Source organism: Salvelinus fontinalis, chromosome 34, assembly GCF_029448725.1.
Source record: "Salvelinus fontinalis isolate EN_2023a chromosome 34, ASM2944872v1, whole genome shotgun sequence".
NCBI lineage: Eukaryota > Metazoa > Chordata > Actinopteri > Salmoniformes > Salmonidae > Salvelinus > Salvelinus fontinalis.
The window spans coordinates 7645043-7664674 of NC_074698.1; the positions used below are offsets into that span (position 1 = coordinate 7645043).

Sequence of the window (19632 nt, forward strand, 5' to 3'; positions counted from 1 at the left end):
TTGCTTTGGTTTAGAAAAACAACCTTCTTTCACTTGTCTGTATCAGTCTAAGCCAAGTTTTTATTTTTTATTTTACCTTTATTTAACTAGGCAAGTCAGTTAAGAACAAATTCGTATTTTCAATGACGGCCTAGGAACAGTGGGTAACAAAGTAACAATGATGATCATGAAGCTACTGTAAAACAAAAAACTCTATTGGTCCAAATGCTGCTCCAGTTGTTTAATAATCAGTATGTTTTCCCGTAGGATTAACTTATTGCGAATCTATTTGTGTTCTTCCTGTATAAAAAAGGGACCGTATCCTGGTTACCTCCTCCCTGTGGAAATAACAGCTTTGCCATATGCTTTTTATTAAAACAATTACAAATTGCTATGGCAACCCAATCCTGGGCACATAAAGTCTCGTGTAGCTTCTGTACTAATTATCTCTACATCAGTCACTTAAGCGACTGTGACATTTCAGGAGTTTGATGTTTTTGCGGTGGCAGGTAGCCTAGTGGTTAGAGCGTTGGGCCAGTAACCAAAAGGTTGTTGGATTGAATCCCCGAGCTGACTATGTCAAAATCTGTTGTTCTGCCCCTGAACAAGGCGGTTAACCCACTGTTCCTGTCATTGTAAATAAGAATTTGTTCTTAACTGACTTGCCTAGTAAAATGTTTTTTAAAATGATGTCTGTCTCTACAGGAAATTCTGTATACGGTAACAGTATACAATCTACCTGAATCTAAAGATATCCTCCATCTATACACCTTTCAACAACAGCCGTGCATGGCTCAGTAGGCTGAGTGTTGGCTGGGAGTCGGACTGTGGCTCACCTCAAATGACAGAAGTAACTTAACAAGAGATCTGGAGCACTTAGGTCCTCTTCACCACTCTGTGTGAACTAATGATCAATTAGACTTGTGTACTAAGTGTGTGTGTAATACTTATCTGACGCAACATCTGCAGTATTGTCAATGCAAATGTCAATTTTTCCCTTGTGTTTCATGGAGGACTTCTCTAGACTGCCTCATTAGCTAATGATAATGGGCCGCTTATGTAAAGACTTTCAAACTGTGATCTCAGTGTTTACGCACTACGCATCTAATAATAACGGAGATAATTTGTGTATTGATTAACAGGGTATGATCAGACCATCATCACATGTACAGTCGAGAATAGGAAACTCTGGCCATGAAATTCTGTCTTGTCCAACTCAAACCACCCCTGTGTGGAAGAGCAGTGGATGAATGGATACATTATGGAATTGAATTCAGTCAGTGGAATCATTTCCTATGAAACTCTATACAGCAGTGACCCAATGGACTTGATAGTTGGGGACAGGTGACAACGGACAGGCATTGGATTGTGGGAGACATCTGTGATGGGCAATTGTCTCCGCACAATGAGGCGCTGTGCTACAATACAGTCTACTTTGCAACCCTTTTGAAAGGGTGGAACAGAGGGGAGGGAGATGGTCCATATAACAGCTGCCTGCAATCATTTTTTAATGGAGATTAGTTGTTCAACTCACTATGGAGGAATATATCAATCATAAATGTTTACAGCTGTACCATATACTCAGAGTAAGCAGGTAAATAGCAGATAAATAGAGGTACATTTAAATCAATCAAATCAAATTTGAACAAAAACTTCAAGGAGTATGTTAAATAATCCCCCAGCACCCTCCATCCTCCCATAAAAATAAAGACGTCTATAAAAATAAAAAACTATAACACCCTTGCCTTTTGTGAACTAACACTCGCGCTTGACCTTTTCCCCCTGCTGGCACTGACCTTGCTGATAGTGTCTGTCCCACCGAGCTATCTGAAGACGAACACACTAAGTCGCTCTGGATAAGAGTGTCTGCTAAATGACTGAAACGTAAATAGAACAATACAACACAAATGATTCGTAGCTGAAACGTGACATGGGCATAACAGAAAGGGGTCTAAATGACCGTGCCACCGCACCTGTATTCATACTGCTGAAAGTACACCTTCCCTTCCGCTCAGCCTGAGTACCTGCACAGTTCAACTGATGGATGCAGCTCCGAGAGGTGGTTGGTATTTCAGTAGAGTCTGACAGAATCAAAAGGCAGCTACTGAATCAGAAGCTCCAGCCTGTCCTGTGATTGGCTGACGCGGTCTTTGGTTACATGGGCAGGAGGATGTGTGGATACTGCACATGATGCTCATTTCCTATCCCCATTAGTGTCCCCAGGCGCCTGCTGGGGGACCCCCTGGGCTGTGGGCCCCCATAGAGGGAACTGGGTCCCCTCTTCTCTCCTATCACATCCACCAGACTTCACAGGCCTATACTTCAAAGCCTGCTCTGATGTCCATGCAGGCTGCTGTGGGTGGGTTATATGTGCTAGTTAGTTAGTTAGTTAGTTAGTTAGTTAGTTAGTTAGTTAGTTAGTTAGTTAGTTAGTTAGTTAGTTAGTTAGATCGACTGAGACCGAGACAGACAGAGCTCTTTTTCAGACAGCTAAAGGATGAAATAGACCTTGAGAGGAGAAAATGAGTGGGAGGAGAGAGAGATTCAGAAAGAAACCTGAAAGCGACTGAATACCTGACTCTATGTTCCACCTTCATAGATGGCTGTATTCAACACAAGCTTGATTGTTAATTACATAGCCTAATTCAGCATCCAGGGGCAAGGACATTCATCCATTTAATGTCTGAATCACACAGTGTACTCGAGGGACAGAAATAATTGGTTGACCACTTATACAGCAATCATTACGCAGACAGTTAGGGTACAGTACATCATGTCTCTAATAATCTCTCCTTGTTTTCCACAGACAGCAACTTCCTTCTTGGGAATGCCCAGGGTCGCCAAGGTTACCCCATCGTGTACTGCTCGGACGGCTTCTGCGAGCTGACGGGGTTTGTGCGCACTGAGGTGATGCAGAAAACGTGCACGTGTCGCTTCCTGCACGGGGCGGAGACCAGTGAGAGGGTGAGGCAGCAGGTGGACAAGGCCCTGGAGGGACAGCAGGAGTACCAGGGGGAGGTGTGCTTCTACATGAAGAACGGTGAGCATTCAGTCAACACAGGGTGGCCCTCCATACAACATCATCCAACCAGATCTATCTTTTTAATGTATTTTTAGAACTATGGACAGAGGATGCAACATACACCAAGTTCACTTCTGCACAATATGAAGAGGGAGTAGAGTAAAATGCAGTCCACAACTCCACGTGTCCTTATAATTTAACTCAGTGGTATTCAAAGTAGTTTAAATTAAGAGTGCAGATTATTTAAGGGGACAATATACAAGCATTTTGAGAAAGATCATTTGAAAAACACAATTTTATTGAGTAAATGTATTTTGGTTCATTTTCATTTTGATTAGAGATGAAAATGCAATTAATTGAAGGTTATTTGTTGACATGAACATATACATTTACAGATTTTGTAGGTTGTGTCATTAGATTTGGGGTGGGATGGGATGGGATGGTGTCATGAGAAATTATTGGGAAAAGAATGAGTTCCTCAGAAGTTTTGGCGGGACAAAAATTGGGTTCCCGCTGAAAACGTTTGAGGACCACTAAATCTAACTTCTTCTATAATGTTGCTTCCACAGGAAATCCATTCTGGTGCCTTCTTGACATCGTGCCGATTAAGAATGAGAATGGTGAAGTGGTTCTATTCCTTTTCTCCTTCAAGGATGTCACTGAGTCGTACGGAAAAAGCCACCATCACAGCAACAGCAGAGGGGGGGAGGCCACAGGTATTCTACTAACACTGTGATTTACACCTTATTGAACCGTTTATAATTTAGACTATGATGCTTTCTACGATGATAGCGTAAAAGGAAGGCTTTAAGAAGTGTAATAACCCATTCTCATTATTGTCCTTATGTCATCAGGCATCTCAGAGGACGCACATCAGAGCAGAAAACGCAGCAGTTCCCACTTTTCCCAAGCCAGGGAGAGGGGAAGGACTGTCCTGTACCAACTCACCAACCAGTTCTCCAAGAGGGGCAAGGGGAAACTGCCCAATGTGAGTTCCCATGGACCTCACTGTAATGTACAGTAGAGCGTATTGACTCATTGACAAAAAAGGAATTTTTTCTTTAGAGGAAAGGCATCATTTCATTATATTACCAACTGCTTTCTGAAAGATGACGTCATTGGTTTTCATATCACATGTAAAATCACATTCTTACCACATTCAAATGAAAACATATTTGAGCAGAGGTGTTAGGGAGAATATAGAGCAAGGTGACATTTACCTATCCATTTGAGGAAGGTTGAGCTTGGCCCAGATAGAGGAATTGATCAGGCAGCCTTTGAAGCTCCGGTCTGCTGTGTGTGGTCTTTGTAGTGCTGGTATATATAGAGCAACAGAGAGATGCAGTGTGGCCTTTTGCAGATTGGGACATGGGAAAGCTGGGGTATCGTCTCACTAATTAAAGGAAAGTACCGGAAGAGAGGTCACAGTATGACACAGCAGTGGACAGATAGAACCAAGGATTTTCAACCTTTTCCCTCTTCCTCTCTTAAACAGGTCTTATATGAGGTAGTTATTATTTAAAGATACGTCAATTGTACCGTTAAATGCTGAGAGACTTATAACTTAAAAAATATCAATGAAATGTATGACAATTCACTCTCTCCAAATCCTACCTTTTACATACTTGGTGGTGATCAGTCAATGTTTTTTAAGATTGTGTAAAAAAGGAGGTTACCATTGACAACAGTATGGGCTATGTGGCATTGCATGCTTTGAAAAACGTTGTAATCTGCGCTTTTCCTGCGACAGGTCTGTACACATTCAGTTGTTGTTGTGCATCTAAATCCTCCATCTGCAATTACCAAGTAATTATCTCCCATAATGTACCCAGCTATTATCCCACCAAGGGTTCCCACTTGGAGGTTCTGCTGAGCTATTCAGCAGCACCTCTAGTCATGTTGAAGAACGACAGAAGGGATTTACGTTTAGATCTCATTACCTCAAGGGATCTCCATAGTTCCTCATCCATATTTCATCTCCCTCACACTGAGTCATTTATGGAGGATAAGTCAGTGGTTCTGCATATGTGTCCACAAGAACATGTCGATAATTGTCTCTACCGGTCTTTTGTGTATTGTAAAGTCAAATGAGCTTCCATTTGGTCCCTAGGCCTGTTAGAGTACCTGCTACTGTTTCTGTAGTTACTACTGCTGTGAGCCTATGGCCACTAATTGCTAATTGATTGATTGATTTCTGTCTTGAAAAGATGCCATTGCACCCTTAAGATGTTTCCTGATTTTTGTTTATTTGGGTAATTGCTTGACATTTGACTTCACTGTTAGGCGCTAGTAACACAATCATTTTGCTGCACCCGCTTTACCATCTGCTAAACTGTGTTCGCTACCGATAAACTTTGATTTGATTTGACGTCCTTTATTCCTAAAAGGAACATTTACTTCTCCTCTCTTGTGCCACAGAGGAGTTTGGATTGGGGACAAGGGAGTGCAGACACTGATTTTGATGTAGCTAGGGCAATTAGGTGTCAGTGCATTCTTGAGATGTTAGCATAGGTACAAGTGCCACTGTGCCAGTGTGCTGTCTTGGGCTTTGTCTGTGGCCTGGGACCTATGACCTGTGACCCTTGGCCCCTGTCTCCCTGCAGAGTGTATTCCAGAAGCCCTCTCTCCCAGAGTACAAGGTGGCGGCGGTGCAGAAGTCCCGCTTCATCCTGCTCCACTACAGCGTATCCAAGGCCCTGTGGGATTGGCTGATCCTACTGGCCACCTTCTACGTGGCGGTCACCGTGCCCTTCAATGTCTGCTTCGTCAGTCACCAGGACGACACCGACTGGGACTCCCGTAGCACCATTGCCAGTGACATCGCAGTGGAAATGCTCTTCATTCTAGGTAACATACTGTTGTATAACAGTACTGAGAGTGGTTACATAGTACTCCAATGGTAAATGTCATATCACTGCGGTGGCTAAATGAATTGGCACCAGTAGCTAGCTCCTCTGGAATATAGTTGATCAAGAATTGTTCTTTCCTGCTGTGGCAGTGGGTGTTTCCTTGGAAATTGGTCACACTTGATTGTACTTGCTCACCCACCTTCATTACCAACTCGTCATGGTGTCTGTGTCACCCCTGGTTACAGCTCAGATTTTGAGCCACAATAAGAGACTTCCTGTCTCCGATGGATGTGTGATCCTAAAACAGCTGTGATGGGGTTCAGACTTTTTTAAGTTGAGGAAATGGTAATTATGTACAGGGACGTTCGTGTACAAAATTATCCTCACATCGTGTGTAATTCTAAACCGTTTGTGGCATGCCATAATGAGCATTTACAGCTCACCTGGAAAAATGCTGGAACGTAGAGCCTATCCACTCACTGTACACACTTGTTGTGTAATAGATTAAAGGATCAAATATTAGTTTGCTCATGTCCTGCTGGGTTTTCTCCCTGTTCCTCCCCAGATATCATCCTGAACTTTAGGACCACCTTCGTGAGTCAGTCGGGTCAGGTGGTGTACGATGCCCGCTCAATCTACCTCCATTACTGTGGCACCTGGTTCTTTATAGACCTCATTGCCGCTCTGCCCTTTGACCTCCTCTACGCCTTCAACATCACAGTGGTGAGTTTGCGTGGGTGTCATTGACTGTGCATGTATGGGTGTCATGGGCGTTTGGCTTCGCGTGTGTATGCAGTTCCTTATCCTATCTTGAACAGACAGTGCTTGTTCAATAGCCCTTCCCAGAATAATCGTTTTCCCTCTGAAAATATGTTGCTGGTCCTCTTTATTTCCCCTGAGCATTGAATTGTAACGGATTAGGTCTGCCACCTCCATGCTTTATTGAGCTGCTCCTTCCTTCTCTCTAGTGTCCCTCCCCCTATCCACTAGCTGCACTCCCCATCGCTCTCTCTCTGTCTCACGGTTAACATCTCAGCCAATAGCCTTCTCACTTAATCTTACCTGGGCTTCTGAGATGTGATACTGTTCAACTACCCCTTTTTCCACCAATCATTTGTTTCTCAAGCTTTCCAAGAGATGTGCTGTTCTTTACGGATGAATGCATCTTTAGCCTCTGGGGGAAGTGGGATATTGGAGGGGTAGGAGGAACGTTTGCTCACTGCCTCTCAGCTAGACCGTGTCCCTGGAGATTTCAGTTCAGTACAGAGGATAGATCGTCTATACTCTATATAATGTCTGACGAGTTTAACCGGACTATGACTCAACTCTAACGTCTTTTGACCTTTACACCTGTCACAATTCAAATTGTCATCTCTACCATTGAACATGTCCGTTACCTCCTGTCCAGACCTCTCTGGTCCACCTCCTGAAGACGGTGCGTTTGCTGCGGCTGCTGCGGCTGTTACAGAAGCTGGACCGTTACTCCCAGTACAGTGCTGTGGTCCTGACCCTGCTCATGTCTGTGTTCGCCCTGCTTGCTCACTGGATGGCCTGCGTCTGGTACGTCATTGGCCGCAAGGAGGTAGAGAGCAGCGACCCTGTCACCTGGGATATAGGTGAGCGCCTGTTTGTTAGTATTTGTGTGTGAATGGTTGTTTTTTTGTGCGTGGTTGTTGGACCACTCTCACACAGTAGACACATCAACAGAACGTTTCCTTTTGTCGAGCTCCTCGGCTTACTATAGGAAGCAGCCATGAGTGACCACTTTTTCCTCTACATGTGTCTGTAACACAGTAACTCGTTTCAGTTGCCTGACAGCTAGATGCTATGGCCCCTCTGCACACTCGGTCCCTGGACAAGCCTGAATGCTTCTGAACTGGTCTCTCAGTCCATCTCCCTCCATAACACCCTCCCAGTCAACCTCACAGCAAGTGTAGGTCACAGAGTAATGGACAGAGACTGTTTGGCTGGTCCCCCCTACAGTGACTATCCAATTTAACTCCCAGCAAGAATGCCTCACACTCTATAATATCACCTCTGGATGGAGAGTCAAGCAAAGGATAAAACAACCAATCTCTTTCACAGGACTCCTATCAGATCCCTGTCATGCATTTTCCTTTTTTTCCTCCTCTCTCTTTGTCTTCCACCCCTCCCTCCCTCCCTCTCTCGCCCTCTCTCTTCCTTTTTCCCCCTCTCCCCCTCTCTGTCCACCATGTCCTGCTGTACTCTCCAGGCTGGCTGCAGGAGCTGGGGAAGCGGTTGGAGACCCCGTACGTCAACAGTACGATGGGCGGCCCCTCCATGCCCAGTGCCTACATCGCCTCCCTCTACTTCACCCTGAGCAGCCTCACCAGTGTGGGCTTTGGCAATGTGTGTGCCAACACAGATGCTGAGAAGATCTTCTCCATCTGCATCATGCTCATGGGGGGTAAGTCCATCTGCATCATGCTCGTGGGGGGTAAGTCCATCTGCATCATGCTCATGGGGGGTAAGTCCATCTGCATCATGCTCATGGGGATAAGTTAATCTGTATCATGCTCATGGTGGGTAAGTTCATCTGTATCATGCTCATGGTGGGTAAGTCCATCTGTATCATGCTCATGGGGGTAAGTCCATCTGCATCATTCTCATGGGGATAAGTTCATCTGTATCATGCTCATGGTGGGTAAGTCCATCTGTATCATGCTCATGGTTGGTAAGTTCATCTGTATCATGCTCATGGGGGGTAAGTCCATCTGTATCATGGTCATGGTGGGTAAGTTCATCTGTATCATGCTCATGGTGGGTAAGTCCATCTGTATCATGCTCATGGGGGTAAGTCCATCTGCATCATTCTCATGGGGATAAGTTCATCTGTATCATGCTCATGGTGGGTAAGTCCATCTGTATCATGCTCATGGTGGATAAGTTAATCTGTATCATGCTCATGGTGGGTAAGTCCATCTGTATCATGCTCATGGTGGGTATGTCCATCTTTATCATGCTCATGGGGGTAAGTCCATCTGCATCATGCTCATGGGGGGTAAGTCCATCTGCATCATGCTCATGGGGGTAAGTCCATCTGCATCATTCTCATGGAGGGTAAGTTCATCTACATCATGCTCATGGGGGGTAAGTCCATCTGCATCATGCTCATGGGGGTAAGTCCATCTGTATCATGCTCATGGGGGTAAATCCATCTGCATCATTCTCATGGGGGTAAGTCCATCTGTATCATGTTCATGGGGGGTACGTCCATCTGCATCATTCTCATGGAGGGTAAGTCCATCTGCATCATGCTCATGGGGGTAAGTCCATCTGTATCATGCTCATGGGGGTAAATCCATCTGCATCATTCTCATGGGGGGTAAGTCCATCTGCATCATTCTCATGGAGGGTAAGTCCATCTGCATCATGCTCATGGGGGGTAAGTCCATCTGCATCATGCTCATGGGGGGTAAGTCCATCTGCATCAGGCTCATGGGGGGTAAGTCCATCTGCATCATGCTCATGGGGGGTAAGTCCATCTGCATCATTCTCATGGGGGGTAAGTTCATTGGAAGCGAGGCAGTGTTAGTAGACGTCTTGAGACACAAGCTGTCTTATTAAGTCTTCTTGAAAACACCTGATGTTTTTAAGACATCTTTAGCAGTATTTTCTTCATTCTTTCAAGACATGTATTAAGATGTCTCGAGATGTCTTCACAAATCTCTTTAAAAAAGTTTTAAGGCATGGTGATGGCTGGGTATGACTCTCTTCTGCATATGTCTGTGCTTTGGGCACAAATGAGTAATCTTGTGATACTCCTTGACCCCCATGTTCCCTGTTCCTCGTCCAACCTGCAGCCCTGATGCATGCAGTGGTCTTCGGTAACGTGACGGCGATTATCCAGCGCATGTACTCTCGGCGCTCGCTCTACCACACGCGTATGAAGGACATCAAGGACTTTATCCGTGTGCACCGTCTGCCCCAGCTGCTGAAACAGAGGATGCTGGAGTACTTCCAGACCACCTGGTCTGTCAACAACGGCATCAACGCCAACGAGGTGGGTCACATGACACATATGTATTTAACAATGGTGGTAACAAACTCTGGCCAATGATTACAACAATCCAATGCTTTCAAATCCCCGATGAGGAGTGGGCAAGTGCACATTTTAGGATAAGGATGGAACATTGGGAAGCAGCCATTAGGGTAGACAAACATACTGTACTGACAGACTTTCCGATGTAAATAAATAGCAGAGAGAGTACACCTTACGTTGGGAGTAGTTAGTTCATTTTCAAAAGTAATCTTTTGTATCACTGCCAAGGTCTTTCGATCAGATGGTACAGTGTGGGTGTGTATTGTCACATTCAGACATAGATGGCTCGTGGTCTAGTCGTGTCTCCGTGTAGGGTGGAGGATTCTAAATCAGACATGTCATTTTACATCTAGGTCATCTCCACCTTTATTTCCCAATCTTCTCTCAGTCTCTGCCCAATGAGGTTAGATTGGTTCTTTTAGAAAGTAGTCTTTTGTTCACAGTGATGGGCTTAGACCTAGTATTGGCTAAAAGTGCTCCCTATTGTTGGAACAACCTACAAAATTCCGTTCATCTTGATTCGGCAGTTTGGGATTGCAGTTGTCTTGATTTATTCTAGAGTATTATTTGTTGAAATTGTGGTGTTGAGGTGTGGTTCTTTTTTCTTCTTCTTGTTTTATTTGTAATGCACATTTTTCTTCCTGTTTGTGAGAAAGTGTTTGTACTCAGGGCACCATTGGGAATGAGGCCATGGTCTCATTTGGGCTACCCTGAATAAATACAAGTTAATAAAACATTTTAGACTACGGAGATAGGATTAAAAATGTTGGTACTCATTTACACCCTCTCATCATCAGCTTCATAATTTATTCTCTGCTGAAGACGCGACAACAGACGCTACGAAGGATCCCGAGAACTTGCAAATGTATTACACCTCTTAGCTGGTGCTACTGCCAGGCTAGCCCGAGTGAAACAGACCTACAGTGCACATTATACGTAGAGATTTGAGTCATCTAAGAAGGCTTCCATGAAAACAACTACTGTACATTGAAGTGTGTAGCCACTCGCCAAAATACAGCTTGAGTCCAACACAAAATACAAGTTATTGTATACTCACTGAGAATTGTGCGTGTTTCAACAATACATAGAATACATGTTTGTGAATAACTGTTGATTGGCTGTCCACACAGTGTTCAAAGGCTTGAACTTGGTTTATACGGTCTAGCATCTCGTATGACAAGAGCATCCCTTTAGCCTTGATCCCTCGGACACCACTGTTCCTCTCTGGTACCTCTGTAATCTGATACAAAACCATTGCATTGTGGGTGTTGAAGTCCTCCTTCTCTCCTCCTGTCAGCTGCTGCATGACTTCCCAGACGAACTGCGTGCGGACATCGCCATGCACCTGAACAAGGACATCCTGCAGCTGCCAGTGTTTGAGCGAGCCAGTAGGGGTTGTCTGCGCTCCCTCTCTTTGCACATTAAGACCTCGTTCTGTGCCCCGGGAGAGTACCTCATCCGCCAGGGGGACGCGTTGCAGGCCAACTACTTTGTCTGCTCTGGGTCTCTAGAGGTGCTGAAGGACGGCATGGTCCTTGCTATCCTGGGTACGTCTTAGGCAACTCACTTCCCTGTTCCGGAGTACACTTTCTTTTTATACCTTCCTTTTTCTGTCTCTCGTGTCGGCGTTCCGTCTCTGTTATCAACTCATTGGCAGCGTCTGAAATGGAATCTTATTCCCTTTATAGTGGAATACTTTTGGCCAGAAAAGCAGTGCACTATATGGGGAATAGGACGCTAGTTTTCTTTATCCCTCAATTGTTATCTCAGCAATATGGATGTTGTCATTATAGTGTATGAGAGAAGAATCAAATCAACTCAGATTATTAATTGGGTAATCTGTCTCTAGGCAAAGGTGATCTGATTGGGGCAGACCTGACAGCGCAAGATAAGGTGATCAAGACCAATGCGGACGTGAAGGCTCTGACCTACTGTGACCTGCAGCACATCAGTGTCCGTGCCCTGAGGGAGGTCCTGGGCCTCTACCCAGAGTACGGCAGTCGCTTCAGCTCTGATATCCACCACAACCTCACCTACAACCTGAGAGAGGGCAGCGAGGCAGAGGTGAGAACCACACATGCTCACTCAATCACTCACTCAAACTTTACTCTGTGTGGCCTGTGTAAACTGTAATGGAATTGTGACTCATTCTGACTCACTGTCCAGGGGCTGACAAGGTTCTCACGGTCCCCTCGGCTCTCTCAGGTAAATGTGTGACTCTTTATTACTGTACTACAGATGGTGATTACTATGACCTGTCAGTCTGCTACTCAGGGATGCACCTACAGCCACAGCCAACATATCTACAAAGTCACAGCTTCACATGATCAATCCAGAGCTCAGAACATTTGTAGTCATAGCCAGAATATTTTACGCTAAATGTCCATGTAAAATATTTACACCTTGAGATGTGAATAGGCTTTGTGACTCATCATTCCATTTTTCAAAGTGTTTGAATATTTGGTCTGGTACAGAGACATTTAAAGGATTGAAGTTGATATGAGGGTTCTGGTCCCTGACCTGTTGCCCTTGCTTCTTAGGTGAACATATAACTTGATAAAAGGCTGAACGCAATGTTCTGATCTAGCCCATTCCCAGATAGAACTTCACTCTGAAAGATGCATGATTGCATCTCTCACGGCCCCATTTTGCCACCTTTATTGAGAGCTTAACAAAGGGCTGTCATTCGTGTGTCTCTGTGTCTCTGTATCTCTGTGAGGCTGGTTTTGTACTCTGTTTTTTTCTCGTATTTGAGTGGGTGTTGGAGGAGGCATATGCCGTGTGTGTGTGTGCGAGCGTGTGCGTGCACATGCATGTGTTTTTCTATGACATGTGAGTGTCCACGTGTTAATTTTTCTACATTCTGCGTGGGAGTTAACTCCCGGGTGGCGCAGTGGTCTAGGGCACTGCATCGTAGTGCTAGCTGCGCCACCAGAGTCTCTGGGTTCGCGCCCAGGCTCTGTCGCAGCCGGCCGCAACCGGGAGGTCCGTGGGGTGACGCACAATTGGCATAGCGTCGTCCGGGTTAGGGAGGGTTTGGCCGGTAGGGATATCCTTGTCTCAGTATATAAAATGTAATAAAATGTATTCACTCTACTGTAAGTCGCTCTGGATAAGAGCGTCTGCTAAATGACTAAAATGTAAAAATTTAAAATGTTAACTGATTCTCTCAAAATTAATTTACCAAAATGTGAAAATTGTCTGGTAGCAATAAACGTAATTTAAAAATAAAAAAAACAGACAGAAAAAATGTCACACTGAGGAATAACAATTGTAAGCCACGATGAGGTCATAACAGCTAAATAATCTGACTCCTACTGAAACTGCCAAGAAGGCAGTTCACCTCAGTGCACCTCATTTCCTGTGTTTGCCACTAAGAGAAAGGAACAGCACTGACTCACAGCAGAACAGCTTTTAGAAGGAAATTACACACAATCTATTGATACCGAAGTAGATGAGGATGGAGCGGGAGTGGCCCAGAGGGGGGCTGGACCCTGAGAATTTAACATTTTTTAAACACCTGAAATACCTAATTATATTCTACACATTCCAGAGGGATGTTATTCTGACTGTTGTAAATCACAAATCTCAATATACTGCACCAACATGGCTAGGATATTACATCCTAGTATTTTTCTATATCTAAGCGTACCTCTTGACCGGTCTGTTGGTTATTTTTTTTTACTTCTTGTGGCTGCAGTGGCAGTATTGAGTAGCTTGGATGAAAAGGTGCCCAGAGGTGCCCAGAGTAAACTGCCTGCTCCTCAGTCTCAGTTGATAATATATGCATATTATTATTAGTTTTGGATAGAAAACACTCAGAAGTGTCTAAAACTGTTTGAATGATGTCTGTGAGTATAACAGAACTCATATGGCAGGCAAAAACCTGAGAAAAAAGTTTGTAGGTTTGTAGGTTTTCAACTCATCGCCTATCGAATACACAGTGGGATATGGGTCAGTTTGCACTTCCTACGGCTTCCACTAGATGTCAACAGTCTGTAGAACCTTGTCTGATGCCTCTACTGTGAAGTGGGGCCGAAGGACACGGGAATGAGTAAGGTCTACCATGACCTGACCATGCTCTGACCATGAGCGTCCACATGAGACGGAGCTCTGTTACATCGCACTTCTGAAGACAATGGAATTCTCTGGTTGGAACTTTATTGAAGATTAATGTTAAAAACATCCTAAAGATTGATTCAATACATCGTTTGACATGTTTCTACTGACTGTGGAACTTTTTGACATTTCGTCTGCTTTTAGTGAACACGCTTCCTGACTTTGGATTTGTTTACCAAACACGCTAACAAAGATAGCTATTTGGACATAAATGATAGACATTACCGAACAAAACAAACATTTCTTGTGGAAGTGGGAGTCCTGGGAGTGCATTCCGACGAAGATCAGCAAAGGTAAGTGAAGATTTATAATGCTATTTATAACTTTTCTTGACTCCACAATTTGGCGAGTAACTGTATGGCTTCCTTTTGTGGCTGAATGCTGTTCTCAGATTATTGAATATTGTGCTTTTGCCGTAACGCTTTTTTGAAATCTGACACAGCGGTTGCATTAAGAACAAGTGTATCTTTAATTTTATGTAAAATATGTATTTTTCATCAAAGTTTATGATGAGTATTTCTGTTATTTGATGTGTCTCTGCAATTTCTCCGGATATTTTGGAGGCATTTCTGAACATTGCGCCAATGTAAACTGAGGTTATTGGATATAAATATGAACTTTATCGAACAAAACATATATGTATTGTGTAACACGAAGTCCTATGAGTGTCATCTGATGAAGATCATTAAAGGTTGGTGATTCATTTTATCTCTATTTCTGTTTTTTGTGACTCCTGTCTTTGGCTGGAAAAATGACAGTTTTTCCGTGATTTTGCGGTGACCTAACATAATCATTTGTGGTGATTTCGCTGTAAAGCCTTTTTGAAATTGGACACTGTGGTGGGATTAACAAGAAGTGTATCTTTAAAATGGTGTGAAATACTTGTATGCTTGAGGAATTTTAATTATGAGATTTCTGTTGTTTGAATTTGGCACCCTGCACTTTCACTGGCTGTTGTCATATCAATCCCGTTAACGGCATTGCAGCCCTAAGAAGTTTTAAAGAAACAAAATATGCTTCTCTACATCTCTGCTAAAATCTGGAGAAAAGATTAAGATTATTCAGTACATTTAGTAATTGCTTGGATTTCTAAAGTCTAGCAAACTTTGACAGCCTGAAATGGCTTGGTAGCTAGTTATGAGGTTGGGAGATTGGGAGCGTATCTAGCTGGCCAACAACATAGAAAATGCTATGGCTCTAGATTGCAGGAGAAAGCTGTTTCAGGTGTTTAAAAATATAACAATTCTCCAACAAGCTCCCCTCCGGACAACACCCCAGCCATCCTCACGTACTCTGTGCCCCCTCAGATTTTTAGGGTGCATGACGTCCCTGCTACCCATTACCGGCAGCTAAAATCAAATTAAACTCTGCGTGTATCACTCTACACTCTCTCTCCTCCTCCACTAGCAATAGGCTACTGGAGGGCATGGTTGTTTGTGAGAACTACAGAGAACCTGTTACTCATGCCTCTCCTCTCCCACCCTCTGCTCCTCAGGAGCGAGCTGATAAGGACCACAAGCTTCCCCTCATTGCGAAGGCAGAAGATGTGGAGTCTGGTGAGGACATGAGCCACTGTCCCACCGGTGCATCCCACCAAGGACGGCTGCTCCTGATGCATGGCCTGAGCAGCCCCGTCTGCCACCCTGGCTTCAGCAGCCTGCTGGGGAAGGATCTTCGACATGTCAATACACTCCGTCTCTGCCGCTCCCCAGCCCAGGGCTGCAGAGGCCGTAGCCCCTCCCCTCAGCTGCTGTCCAATGAGGAGGTTACTCTCGCCCCAGTGCCCACCATGGTCACAGATCACAGCTCATCCCATAGGCCAGCCAAGCTGCTCATACCCTCCCTACATTGTGTCAGCCCTCTGGACCTCAGCCCCAGGTGAGTAATGTGTCACTCCCTGACCGTAGAGCCTTTTATGTCTCTATTTTGGTTTGGTCAGGGTGTGATTTGGGTGGGCATTCTATGTTCATTTTCCAATGTTTTCTATTTCTTTGTGTTTGGCCGGGTGTGGTTCTCAATCAGAGGCAGCTGTCTATCGTTGTCTCTGATTGAGAACCATACTTAGGTAGCTTTTCCCCACCGATTGCTTTGTGGGTAGTTGTTTTCTGTTTTGTGTTTCTGCACCTAACAGAACTGTTCGTTGTCGTTTTGCTCTTTGTTATTTTGTTCAAGTGTTTTTTGAAAATAAATCATGAACACTTATCATGCTGCGCTTTGGTCTACTCCTTCTTCATCCAACGACCGTTACATAATGAGACATAACTGTCAATCAAAATTACTAGCGTTTGTATTTCATTAGCCCAGTACCTAAGCCTAAGGTTTGTAGGATTATAAGACTATAACCATTAACCAAAAAGTAAATCATATTTTCCAATGGGTTTACCTGGTAATAACAGCAAAGACAGATTACAGTTTAATTTATTTAACTGAAAATCACTTCATATTTAATCATAACCCACTTAAGTGTAAACCTCTCTTTCCTATCTCCTCTAGGGTTGTGGATGGAATTGAGGATAATGGGCAGTCTTTTCACTTCAATGTGGATCAAGGCGAGGCAAAGACCAAAAGCAAAGGTAATGGTCTCAGGTTAAACAATGGTACAAAAAAAACTATGTTTTTCTAACAGTGGTTTTCTAACAGTAAATAGAAACGTGCTTTAGGCAAGGATACTGAATTGATTGGTCAGAAAATTGCTTTTTTAGAATGATCCAAAGCTGTACAAGTAGGCTATTCATACAAATGAAATGGTATGAGCAAAGTACTTTATGTTGGCGTGGGGTGTGAAAGCACTGATCTCATCCATCCTTGTCCATCCCATAGACCCATTCCAGGTGAGCGCCAACTTACTTCTGGAAACAGAGGAGGTGAGACAGAACATCAGCCAGCTAAACAAAGAGGTATGAACATACGATCACATTGACGGAATAAACTGACACATAAACCAACATAATGATGTATCAATGAACTGATAAATGAATGATATGCTCCATCTAGGTAGAGAGACCTCAAGAGACAAACTTTTTTGTTCTCCCACTTCATTTTCTGTACTCTACTTTCGCTGTACCCTAAAGAGTGTCTAAAAACAGGTCATCTCTGACACACTTTCAGCATTAAATACAACACTCAGGCTATGTAGGCAAGAGAAGATTTAAAGACATTTTTCCTCAAATAAAATGTAGGATTGTTAAATTGGAGATGCTCCAGATTTGAAAGCTCACGTAACACCGACTGATCATTTATGACTGTGCTTGTTTTTGGTACCCACCATTTCTGACCTAGAAAGAGACAATAGAACTCTAACGGTTATGTCTCCTGCCATGGAATAATTACTATTCAACCAAGCAACAGATTGTAGCTTTCATTATTCTGTATGCCATCTATTTTCCAGATGAATACCCTTAACCAGGAGGTGTCCAACCTGACCAAGGAGCTCCACGAGATGATGCGTTTCCTGCAGGCCCATGTGACCATGTTACATTACCCCTCTGCCATCTCCACCTATCCTTACGGCCTGCAGATGGCCCCTAACCCCAACTCCAGCAGCAACATGATTGCTGCCAATGACTGGCAGACACGGGTTCCTTTCAGTATGCCTGCTGGACCTCACCCATCTCACCTCCAACATGAGCCCCTCAGCCACCCTGCCAGGAACATGTGGGCCTACAGTGGGGTGCCCCCCCAGGGCAGAGGTCAGAAGGTGGAGGTTGAGCACCATCACCAGACGTCCAATCCCAGGTCGTCCTGTTTACATCCGTGCTGCTCGGACAGAGGCAGAACCACTGGTCAGGGACTTGAAGCCCAGTACAGGCCTTTCCCGACCTCCAGAACTACACCCAACTCTCCCTACATGGGCCACTCCCAATGCCGGACTGGGCCATCTCTTCTGAACCTCAGCTCTGCCTTCCCAGTACTCCCAGGTGCGGGTCCTGGTCAGGTTGAGAACAAAGCCTTCATCCCCACCATCAGTACCTTTCGTCCCCTATGTTCCCCGGGCAGCCTCAGCCACTCCCACCCATCCCTGAGTGTCCAGGTCAACTCTGACCGCAGCCATTCACCGTCCATCTCCCCAACGCCTATCCACGTCTCACTGACTCCTACCGGCCAACCACAGCTCCACACCGCCTTCAGCTCTCAGTCTGGGGTCTACACGTCTGTCAGCGCAACATATAATCAGACGCACAACCAGACCACCCAGGGGCAGGGCTCTCTCAACAGAGCTAGGAAGAATGACCTGGTGGGCTCCAGCCCTGTCCACACACTGGACTCATCCCTACATCTGGTAGGGCAGCCAGCAGGGCAAGGGCCAGACTGTGGAGGGCCTAAGACTGAGTACCCACAGGGCAGGGAGAGACCTGAGAGGATGCAGAGTGATGCTGAGCAGGCAGAGTCCCAGACCCAGGGGACCAACATCAGCACACAGCAGGCCCTGGAAGTCGAGCCTCTCTGGGGCTTGGAGGTGACACATTAGCAGCTGTCTGGAGCCCCACAGAGACCAGATAAATAAACGGGAACATTACTGCTGCAAAGTAACGCTGAGCCCATCAACTCAACTTTCCCTTTTTGATTGCATCTCTTATGCTGCACGAGTTTACATCTGAGAAATGAATGATTGCTTTACAGTCTAAAACGTTCACTACATAGCAATCACACTACATAATATCGACACTGATTGTACTACTACTTGATGTACTGTTTATTTAATATGACTGTAAATACAGCATTGATATGGACCAGAGATCATGAAGACAAGCTGACTCAGTTTATAACAATATTCAGCTTTGTGTTTATTATGTATTTTTTGTGAACTGAAAGTTAGGTATCACTAACCGGAGGGTATCTCTAGACATATCATATTGAGACCTGGCAGACATGGAAACAGCAAACCCCACCCCTTTCCTTCATTATATTGTGTTTACATAGAATGTATCATCACCTAATGAGCATTTTGACATGTGGTTTTATGTGATTTCATTGTCTGTGAACACACTGTGAAGCTCATTCTACAAGCTGTCTGGACATTACAGCATATGACCAATGTTTGTGCTCATTATTTTAAGAAATTGTCTCTTGGCTAGCCTGCCAGAGGATTGCTGGCCAAAGAGGACCTATGGTTATTTGTGTTTTTCCCTCTTCTGCAATATGGCTACTCATAGCTCTGCATCTCTTTTTGCTCTTGTGTCTTGATCATTTTCTGACTTTTTCTATGCTGTATATTTGACTGTTTATTTGGTAACAGAGACTGAAATAAGACGTGCAATGTATAGCCTTACAGAACGATTTGAACACCGTTCGCAGTCTGAAAGAGTTGTATATCATTTTGTTTGTTTGTAACTGATATTAGTTGTAAAATAAAACTATTTAAGATGCAAACAGAATATTAACATATATATATATACGTATTTTTAAACAGGGACTCTGAGAAATACAATTACATCTGAAGTGAAAATGAAATAACTTGAAAGGTTAAACTGAGCAGGTCACAGTAGTGGTACACAATTACATAAATATTGTTAGTCAATCACTCAACATCCAACAATATCTCTTTAGATAGACCTATGCCTTTAGATAAACCCACCCTAAAATACTGGGGCTTCTGCATT

General features: G+C 44.2%; 1 protein-coding gene across 2 annotated transcripts in view; it reads left to right on the plus strand.

The window, feature by feature from the left end:
* The window catches only part of LOC129832974 (potassium voltage-gated channel subfamily H member 4-like), a 29949-nt gene extending 10560 nt beyond the window's left edge, over positions 1-19389 (plus strand). The window contains exons 2-16 of one of the 2 annotated variants that reach the window (XM_055897153.1): positions 2786-3019; positions 3571-3717; positions 3856-3989; positions 5605-5848; positions 6416-6573; positions 7259-7466; positions 8084-8278; positions 9675-9874; positions 11211-11460; positions 11763-11977; positions 12080-12118; positions 15528-15910; positions 16526-16605; positions 16853-16929; positions 17421-19389. In XM_055897153.1, the coding sequence (XP_055753128.1) occupies positions 2786-3019; positions 3571-3717; positions 3856-3989; positions 5605-5848; positions 6416-6573; positions 7259-7466; positions 8084-8278; positions 9675-9874; positions 11211-11460; positions 11763-11977; positions 12080-12118; positions 15528-15910; positions 16526-16605; positions 16853-16929; positions 17421-18500 (3644 nt within the window). In that variant the 3' untranslated portion in view covers positions 18501-19389. The remainder of the gene's footprint in view (positions 1-2785; positions 3020-3570; positions 3718-3855; positions 3990-5604; positions 5849-6415; positions 6574-7258; positions 7467-8083; positions 8279-9674; positions 9875-11210; positions 11461-11762; positions 11978-12079; positions 12119-15527; positions 15911-16525; positions 16606-16852; positions 16930-17420) is intronic. The other variant, XM_055897154.1, reaches the window with a different exon arrangement.
* Positions 19390-19632: the final 243 nt, after the last annotated feature.